This window comes from Rhipicephalus sanguineus, chromosome 7 (assembly GCF_013339695.2).
Source record: "Rhipicephalus sanguineus isolate Rsan-2018 chromosome 7, BIME_Rsan_1.4, whole genome shotgun sequence".
NCBI classification, from domain to species: domain Eukaryota; kingdom Metazoa; phylum Arthropoda; class Arachnida; order Ixodida; family Ixodidae; genus Rhipicephalus; species Rhipicephalus sanguineus.
Window position 1 is genome coordinate 144845781 of NC_051182.1, and position 10750 is coordinate 144856530.

General features: G+C 41.8%; 1 protein-coding gene across 1 annotated transcript in view; it reads right to left on the reverse strand.

Annotated features, from left to right (window-relative positions):
* Positions 1 to 7567, reverse strand: part of LOC119400161 (uncharacterized) — a 47077-nt gene extending 39510 nt beyond the window's left edge. The window contains exon 1 of the mRNA XM_037667146.2: positions 7490 to 7567. Coding sequence (XP_037523074.1) covers positions 7490 to 7502 — 13 coding nt within the window. The 5' untranslated portion in view covers positions 7503 to 7567. The remainder of the gene's footprint in view (positions 1 to 7489) is intronic.
* Positions 7568 to 10750: the final 3183 nt, after the last annotated feature.

Genomic DNA, 10750 nt, shown 5'->3' on the forward strand with positions numbered 1-10750 from the left:
GTTTTTTTCGTTGAACGCTCGCACCTGCTGTACTCGGTAGTGGGGCTTGCCCAATTCCTGTGGCGCATACAAACCCGTGTGGTTTTTGACGACGAGCACAAGTTACCAATAGCAAAAACAGATTTGCTGTTAAAACTCATGCCTATGAGCAATACAATCAAAATTAACTGAGGGTAGCAGACGCTGCTACGTACCCTTTACACAGTCCGCCCGTACGTACGAACATATGACGTAATATGTTCCTACGTACGGGCGGAATGTGTAAAGGGTACGGAATTAACCTTGCAATGCTCAAATGCAGCTCTGCTACAGAGAACGTCGGGTCAAAAACATTGCTTTTTGGTTCTGACCATACAGAGCACATTACTCTAAAAAATGACGTCATTTCAATGGATGCCTAATTATTTCATTCAATATTTAATTAAGTATTGCTTCTTGATCTATTGGATGCGGAAATGTGACTCTACTTCATCGGGGATGCGTCTGTAGACATTGAGTTAAGCTTCTCGTGTCAAAATCAGCATTTTGATCGACCAAACTCAACGTAGCATATGCGATGCGTTGGCATTGCAGGGTTAAAGAGCGGAAAACACGGTATGAATAAACCGTGTTGGGTGTAGCGCGATTCGTCGCGGAGAACGATTCCTGCTGTCGCGAAAAGAGAGAATACTTTTACGATGCCGCGATCTGTTTACTCCAACGCAAGTTAGTACCATCTTAAAAATATAGAAAAGGAAACTTTTCACTTATATTGAGCACAAGTTAGCCTCACCATATTCAGCATAAGCAAAAGTTATAATGACCTTTGTTGCTAAACCGAGATAATCTTGTCTTCGAAGTAATTTTAACTGAAGCTAATTTTCTCACCAACTTATCTTCGATAGCAATTAGCCTCAGTATTTTTCAGAAATAATTACATTTCCTAGACGCGTCAAACAAGAATCGCCAGTGTCTTCAAGAAACACGCAGAAATGACATTTTCAAATATGCTAAACAAGAACCGGTCTTGTCCCTATTCATCCTATCTTCGAGGTAAAATTACTCTAGTCATTTTGTCTTCGACGGATATCAGCCTTCTTATCTCGAGCTTATCTCGAATAAAGAGATAAGCATCTGCATCCGCAGTTCATGTCACACAAGACATAACGATATTTTCTCGACTCACGTCAAGCAAAAAATAACTTTGCGTTCCAGAAACGTTCCGAAGAGTTAAGTAATAGGTTCGATGGTCCACAATAGAAATACATCTTGCCATTAATACGATATCACTGCGAGAATAAGAGAGAATATATTTACAGATTTGCAATAACACCAGTGGTTGACGAAATGGTGCTTAGCATCAACAGGATTCACTGTTTCTTCGACCTGTCTTCAACAGGCAGTTGTCCTACAGGACTTGCTGCTATGTGCTGACTGTTAGTTAAAGCGAGTAGTAGTAGCAGTAGTAATAGTACAATCGAACCCGCATATATCGTACCCCCATATAATAAATTACTGTGTATACAGAGCAGTTGTAATATCCCCTTGAAAATATTTTCGACATATAAAATATTTTATATATCGAATTATCTGTATATAGAACGTTTTTGTGATCCCCTTCAGGCTCGATATACTCGGATACGACTGTAGTAGTAGCGTTGTGGTAGTAGTAGTAGTAGTAGTAGTAGTAGTAGTAGTAGTAGTAGTAGTAGTAGTAGTAGTAGTAGTAGTAGTAGTAGTTGTTGTTGTAGTAGTAGTAGTAGTAGTAGTAGTAGTAGTAGTAGTAGTAGTAGTAGTAGTAGTAGTAGTAGTAGTAGTAGTAGTAGTAGTAGAAAGCTTTATTTGTTAGTTTTGATAATTCCCAGAGCACGAAACTTGTTTAATATGGAACCCGAATTCGCTTCTCCGGACAGGACACGTGCTTTAGGTTATATATAGGTAAACGCGGTGCATCTGCGCTCATCGTTCGTCGTGGTATGTCCGGCTGCCACGTTGGGATTGCCTGTGGTATGCCGAAATCCATGTGGCATTCCATTCACTGACCCCGAATTAAGGCACCGGGAGGGGTTGACGAGCTGTTTTTCTATGATCTGTACCGTACGTGGCACGGTACCGCAATACACCCCAAGGATACATAAAAGTGATCTAGCAGGTTCGATTTCCGACAGTAGTGAGCACTACTTCGATGGGTTTTTAATGGGACGCCAGTTGATTACCTGGGTTTAGGTGTTTACTAATGCCGCCTCCGTGGCTGAAAGCAACCGCGAAACATCGTAGTACGTATCTCACAATGCTTGTGTTGCCTCTTCAGCATCAGTCAATCAACCAGCCAATCGATCAGTCAATTAAGGTGCTATGTAGGTGAAGACAACGGGTACTTAACTTCACATACAGGTTCAATACTGAAGACTAGCCGATCCATTTGTCATTTATCCGGCTCTCATAGACGGCGTCTCTTTCAAAGTGCATGCGTTGACATTCAAGGCCTATCAATCAGTTAATCAATAAATAAATATATGTGTGAGGTAATGAACATTAGGAATAAGTGAGTGCGCAAAATCAGGCCTCCGTCCATCACTCGGTCATACGGCCAGTATGCCGTGCATTAATTAATTAATTAATTCATTCATTCATTCGTTCGTTCGAAGTTTGGGGTGCTCAGCTTCACGAAATACACAGGGAGCTGGGAAAGAGAGTCTTTGTTTCAATGTGCTCACGGCGAGAGTCACTGAACGATTTTGCGCGATGAGTTATTCGAGGATTCCGACTTAGAATTGAATGGCTCATACTCTACTACGGGGAGCTGGATCTAGCTATCGTATCTAGGAGTAGAAGCTAGGAATACCGACGCCTGTTTGGAGTCAAAGTGGTCAAAGTTTTACACGAAAAACTGCGCTTATGGCTTCCTTAACAACCTGCACACAAGGTACGGCTACCTCCTCGGCTAAAGCAGGGATTCTGATTGGATACATTCAATGCAGAAAAAATTGAAGAAGTGTCGCCACTGTACTTAGGCAGCTGCGTGCGTCTTTTAACTGAGTCATTCTTTATCAGGGTTGTGCGGATGAAAGTAGAACATTTTGGATTGAAGAACCGTGAACATGTGGGGACGCAGATTCTTCCCGATGCTCCTCACTCTGCTAGACGATGCAGTACTTCAGATTCATGGCATAGCGCTTTAAAACCTAAAAATTGGCGAGGGGCGAAGCATGTAGGGAAGAGTGTTTCAGCTCCTCTAACGTGAAACCTGTGGTGGGGCGAAGCATGAAGTGAGCGGCGGTGTCTCCCACAGCAAAATCACTGCTAGTGGGCAATGAGAGACGGAAGAAAGATTAGGAAGTCCACTTTTAGTTAACGTGCACTCTGCGAATCTTTATTGTTGAACTACGGACAAGAGAAATCTCCCACCGGCAATACATTGCAGGTCAAGATCCAGTGTATATATATACGGGGTTGCCGGTGAACGCTTGTGCAGCGCGAGCAGTCGGTTTTTTCAATCAAGAAACTCGCTAGCAGACGCTGCCTACGTCGCCGTTGTCTCTCGCAGGCGAGGGCGCGTTCTCGTTCCTTGCGAGCTGGTAGTTCAGCGTTCATTCAGTCAACGCGCGCTGTTCGCTCTCTCTCGCCACACGGCGAGCGCTGAGGTGGTGGCGCCCTCTCTTGCGCTCAAGCAAATGGACCGTCACGACAGCAGATGACGACGCACGCCGCGACAAGAAACGACGATGCATGCCGACACGCCGAGATCGACCTAGTGTGTTTTGCCACTAAAAGTTCAGTACGAAGATCCAATGACACAACCCAAGGGAAGTGACGAGAAGCAACCGTTATCGGTATTTTATTTTTTTTGCGCTCGATTGATGTACTCTCAATTCCAGGTGCTAGGGAGGTCCAAATGTAAGTGCATCAGTTTGTATAACATCGATGCGTGACGTATGTGCATGTATGTACAGATGTGTGCAATATGAAAGCGAGCACTGAAATTGACTTCAAACGGACATGGTGACTAAACAGTGTTTACAACTAAATGCTCAAACAGAGAGCTAAGCTTTGCAAATCAATGCGTCATACCATTATTATCAGCACCGAACGAGTATTCACAAATCTAGTGTTCCCTTCCATATTGCTCGCGACTGTATGTATGTATGTATGTATGTATGTATGTATGTATGTATGTATGTATGTGTGTGTGTGTGTGTGTGTGTGTGTGTGTGTGTGTGTGTGTGTGTGTGTGTGTGTGTGTGTGTGTGTGTGTGTGTGTATGTATGTATGTATGTATGTATGTATGTATGTATGTATGTATGTATGTATGTATGTATGTATGTATGTATGTATGTATGTATCCCTTCGCTGCATTTGTGTACGTCTGAGTGCAAGAGCCTGTTACCGTGCTCGCCCTAGCGGCGTCAAACCGTAAACAAAGTTTATCCTCTTTTCGTTCCATCGACCCGTTTTCCTCCAAGGCTGATCCCTTTATCTTCTCTTCTTCCTTGCATTTTTTTTTGTCTTAAGGCTGTCTTTTCGCGCACTTCTTTAGGTTCTTCGAGGTTGTGTGAACCAAACAGCCAGAGTTTTAACTGTCGAACGCCCTCGATCACGTGAACCCCCACGCCTCCCCACACAGATCTTGTTATACGCGTTCCTCTATTCTTCTATTTATTATTACATTTTATTCCTTCTTTAGCTCGAAGTTTGACTCGACAACGGCTGGCGATATTGCTTTCCCCAATAAACGAGCAGCCGCTAAGTCGGCACGGTCAAAGTCTAGAACCCTAGAAATCGGATACCGTGTTTTTCTTCGCTAAAGCCACGAGCCATTTCAGTGAGATTAAATAAAAAAAAGGAATGGCGCTCTTTGATCGGCCGCAGCTGGTTCGTTTGAAATTTTTATTGCGTGTATTGTAATGGCCATAATAATTCTGCGTTTCACTTGTTTTACATTGTTCAACACGACTTTTATTTTGTCCAGAGTTATGGTTATGTTAATGTCTTGGATACAGGCTTCTTTCTTTATAATCACATATTGATTGAAAGATGTATCACACGTACATCTGTATTTTTTCTTTTGTTTCTTTTTTTTTCATGTTATACTGGATACCTAATCTATCCTAACCATGAAAGCTGTTTTCTAATTAATGTTTATTGATATATTATTCTACAAATATGAGTGCTGTGCGAACTGTGTGCAAGGGTGCTTGGTCTTCTGTCAGCCACTACGGCTCTAATCCCAACATCATTTTGTTTCTTGTAAAAAGAAACAATAACGCAATTCTTTGAAATCTGATATGTGAAAAGAAACCATCTTGGTTGTGGTGTGCTGCGTCAGCTTTCGAACAGACAGACGGTGAACCCTGACCGAGGAAAAGTTTAAGTCTATACTTAGTAGCAATCGTTATAGGGATGAGGTGGTGTTTTCTATTGACATTCTATTGCCTTCAGTAGGATGTACGTTGAGATGCAATAGAATGTCTTGCATCGTGTCTGTAAGAGATAGGTGAGAATATGTAGCGGTGAATACTTGGGCATAGTTTCAGTTCTAGGTACTTTGTTCTTTGCTAGAACTTATTGGTACGCATCAGAATTCTGGTATGAAAATGAACTTTTTGGTACGCATCAGAATTCTGGTATGAAGTGATGGACGAAACGTCTGCTTGAGTGTTAGACAAATACAAAGTGGCCGAAGTAGAAAGCTTTATCGAGATGAATACTTCGATATACTTAAGTTTTTCTCGTGAACTTCTCGGTATCAAGCAGATTGCTAGTACGAAACAGAACTTCAGATGCCAAGTGGACGAGAAGCCTGGCGAACTTGGACTAACGCGAAGTGCTCATAAAGGCAAGTAGGGCATCTGACATAATTACAGTTGTGGACATATTCATCTCGCTACGAACATATCGATGATAAATAGATTTCTGGTACGACATATAACTTCTGATGTGGAGCGGGCGAGCATTCTGTTGAAAGTATCTTACAGTGAATACCTCGGCGTGTTTTCGGTTCTGATCCCCCTGTTATTCGGCAAAATTCCCGGTATGTGGAAAACTTCTGGCTTGAAACCGGAGTTCTGTTATCAGGTAGATGGGATGTCTGCCGAGCGTTTGCGAAGTGCGAAGTACACAAAGCTAAACGTATGTTGCAATGAATACTTCGACATAGTTTCAATCATAAATCTTGTCCTTCGCATGAACTGCTTGGTATGAAGATATTTTGGGCTTGAAACAGAACTTTGTTCTGGAGGGAACCAGAAGAGTCCCCAGAGTTTGATAAATGCGATGTATACAAAGCCCAATGTACATCGCCATGAATACATCGACATATATTTTTGTTTATTTCTAGGCACTTCAACTTTGACGCCCACTTCCCCTTTGTACGAAGCATAAGTTCCGGAATTTAGCATAACTTCTAGTATTAAACAGACGGAAAAGTTTGCTCGAAGTTATAGGAATGTGATTTATGTTGAACTGAAAGCTGATTTGTTGCGGTGCATTTTTAATTATGGACACTCCACTCATTAACAAATAGCTTCAGTATTTTTTCGGAAGTGATCATACGAATGCTGCAACAGATTTGCAATCATAGATGTTTTGCCCTCGACAAGAACCTGCCGTCTGTCCTTAGAAAACAAAACTGTGTTCATACTTTTTTTCTAAACGCCTTCTGCTTGTGGGAATATGTTTCGTCTGGTTATATTTGCGTTCCATAACTGACCTACGGAAATTTCATGTCTCACAAATCAACATTTCAGATTCACGGAATCTCGCAAGAGATCATGAGCCTGTTGATTATGATGACTCAAGCTCTCACACGCACGGACGCCTCGATTACGTCTCAATATTACCCAGAGCAGCTGCGGTATAGATTTGGCAAGCTGTCATGTTGAAAACGTCATATTGCCGTAGTTCGAACGCTGGCTGATAAATCAGGCGGACGTCTATTACACTGCTAAGCAGTGTCACTGTATCTACACGAAGGAGCCACTGCCTTGCTTCGTTAAACCAAGGCACACTATCACTTGACTGTCGTGCTATCATAGACGTAAAGTCATACCCACGTTACCATCACAGATATTGCGCTTAAGATCAGCGGAATGCATTGTCTCAGTGTTCCGTGTCGGGGCGGAGTAGATTATCAGACTCCATAATTAACATGTCCGAATGAGAATAGAATATTATACTTGTCAAGCTGAACGCTGTAATTGCTTAATTAAAGGTCTCATCTCATCATTTAAAGCAGCGCTAGCAGAAACCGATCGACGAAAAAGATTAACATCGAACGTCCGCTGTTTTAAAAAAATAAGGAACGTAATAAAAGCCGCAATAACAGCCCTCCATCTGTCGTTGATACGTCTGTAGCTTCGCATTGCGCAAAACCAGACGCGGGGTTAGGCTTTCGGAAGCAGGTGCTCAATAAAGTTCGCCATCAATCACTCGAAGCACAAAAGGCCACACACACACCACACAAACAAAGAGACACATCATATCAAGAATTGAAACCGAAACCTTTACCCACCTGCCCGTGTCATTGCGGCAACTGCGTGTGCTGCGCGGTTGCTGAAACGACCTGCAGATGTTTCGTCTGCTACCGAGGCCGGACGTCGTCTGCTAACGCAGCTAGAGCGCCTCGCGAACCCACCCGGATTCCTCCGTCTGCTATTTTCATCCGCTTATTTTTATGGCTTTGTCTTCGTCTTCTTCCGTTTTGCTGCTTAACGCTTCGGCTTTACGTCGTCTGTTACCCGCGCTCTCTCTCTTTTTTGCATCGCCTGTTTTCCCTTTAGTATTTTCTCTTCGGCTTTGGCTATGGCTACTTCTGGCTCCTGTTTTCTCTAGCGGCACTTCGACTTGCGTCATCTGTTAGTATCTCTCTTTCTTTTGCATCGCCTGAGCCCTTTAGTGCTTTCACTTCGGCTTTGGCTGACTTCTCTTTTGTATAGCTTATGTTCCCTATTTTTTCCCCTGTCATATTCGCTTCGTGTCGGCTCATCTAGTTTTCTTTACTCCCTTTCGTTTCCTCTTATTTCTTCCTAATCACGCCTTTGACCCACTTAATCAGCCTCCGATGCGAGTCTTTGCTCGCCTTTTTGTGTCTTTCTTGTCTCGTCTTAACTTCGACTTTGTCTTCTTTTCATACCCTTTCTCATTCTCGCTTCGCGCTGGCTTGTCTCGTCTTCGTTACCTCTCCCCAAACCGTCTTCTTTTTTTGCTTTTCTCATAATTCCTTCGACTCGCTTCATCAGCCTCTGATGCGTCTTTGCTTGCCCTCTTTTTTTTCTTTCTGTCTCATCCTGGCTTTGACTTTGTCTTCTTTCTGTACGCCCTTCTCACCACCACCTCCGCCACGAAGGGTGTGGTTCGGGTGCGGACGTGGGTCGTCAAGTGACGTCATATTATAAAGAAAAGAAGGCTTCGACCCCTCGTGACCGCGTTTGCTCTTTGATAAATTAAAACGATGTACGCCAGGGAGGGATTTTATGAGCCCTGACAAACTGCCGCGAATCACGAGCGGAGAACGGCGCGGATTTATATCTGCAGTCGCGGGTAATCTGGCGGCTGTAAAATTATTACCCGTAATTTGCCTTGTGTTCTTATGAAGCGACACAAGATTGCATGTCTGAAAATTAAAGAACAGCTAGCCGACCGGAGCATGATGATGTAACCAACTTTCGTTTGTCCCAGAAGATTGCATGTCTGAAAATGAAGGGACTGCTAGCTCACGGAACACGATGATTGTCACAAATCTAAATATGTCACAAAAGGTTGCATGTATGAAAATTTTGGGCTGCTAGTTCACGGAATATGGTAGTTGTGGCAAATCTTAATTTGTCCCAGAAGCTTGCATGTCTGAAAATTAAGGGACTGCTAGCTCACGGAACATGATGTTTCTGCAGATGTTAACGGGCGCCTTCTTGTACTGTACTTGAACTCGATCCTCAATACTGTTTCGTCCTAATTTATTAATTTGAAGGCTTATGCGTCGGAGCGATCCTGAGGCATAAGCATACAACTTTTATAAAAGTACAGCACTGGTTAAATGTGGCTTTATGTGAGAAAGAGCCACATTTATTAGGCAGTCACTAGCCTGAGGGTCAGCACAAGAATTTTGAACATATTTAAGATGAAACGTTCGATTATATCTTGAATGACAACTAGATGAACTGTTGCTAAGGGCATCGCGTTTTGTGAAGACTTTCCAAAACGATTATGTCCCATAGTATTAAAAGGTCAAGTTCTTTCATTTCTTGCTCGGTATTACGTTAAAATGTTTGCTTCATGCGAATATATTGGGGTTCTCAGAGTCTCAAATTAAAATTCCAACGCCGATGTATTAACTGCGCCGTCTATTCTTCGTCTTTTAAACGTAGCCGTCTAATTATCAACGAAATTAATCCATTCGCTAACAAACAGCGATATTCTCCCACTCAAGGCGTTTAATATATATCTGGCGTTGTTAACGAGAGCCAATTTAGCATTTGCTACTCTATTTAAATTAGAAGTGCAGATGCGTACTAAGCTCTTTGTTTAATTAGCGAATTAGTGTTCGTAAGGGGATCAAGGAACGGAAAATTAAGTGTTAGCTCTCCTTGGAGTTCAAGTCTAATACATAACTTAGGTCTCTAATAATAAATAATATTAATAATCTCACATGATGTGAAATCACATAAAATACACGTTTTATCGCACAATGATATGAAGTGCACTAAAAGATGGTTCATTAGTATTTCATCATTCATTCTTTTGCGAAGTTTATGCGAGGCATTCAACTGCATCGAAAAAAGCATACTATTTCATCATTCATCCTTTTGCGAAGTTTATGCGAGGCATTCAACTGCATCGAAAAAAGCATACTATTTCATCATTCATTCTTTTGCGAAGTTTATGCGAGGCATTCAACTGCATCGAAAAAAGCATACTAAAGTCAACAAAAAGATAATAGAAAGATGTTACAGTTTTTCATTTAACCATGCTTGGCAAGAGTTGAAATTGCCACGTACGCAAGTGGTTCAGCGTCACAACGTTCTTTTTTACATATTTTATCTAATGTAATTTCTAAGCTCTCATAAACTTCTGTCCGTACAATTGTTTTCAGGGGTAGACAATTGTTTTAAAATATACTCATTTTAATGTTACGATATATCTGGTGTTCTTGTTTTTGCTTCTCTTCAATACCAACGAAATCGAACCCTGATATATCGAATCAGAAGGAGATCACAAACGATTTCTATCTATAGGTAATTCAATATATAAAATATTTTATCTATCGAAAATATATTCAAGGGGATATTGCAACTGTTCGGTATACACAATAATTCGTTATATGCAGGTTCAATGTTTTTATTTATAGATACTGCGATCTTACACAAGATCTTGGCAGCGTGATACATATGTAGGTGCACAGAACAGAAAAAAATCACAGCATATCCACGGAGTGAATGATGATGAGTGGGCGAAGCTGCGGAGGTTCATCGGTAAACCGTGAATCTTCCGTGAATTCTGCCCAGTACATCATCACCGACGTGAGATCGGGCGCGTTTATACTAAAGGTTCGATGAGTTATGACGACTTGCAGCGCACTTTAATTTTACATGCACGCTGTGAATTTTCATTGTTTAGAAAACCATTGCTTAGAAAACATCTGGCGTCTTTCGTTAAGCAGCTGGCGTCTTTTCGTTTTGCTTTAGAAACATCCGGCGTTCTTTCGTTTTGCTTTTAGAAAACATCTGGCGTCTTTCGTTGGTTTATTTCATCAATCAACGGTGTTTTGAACAAAATT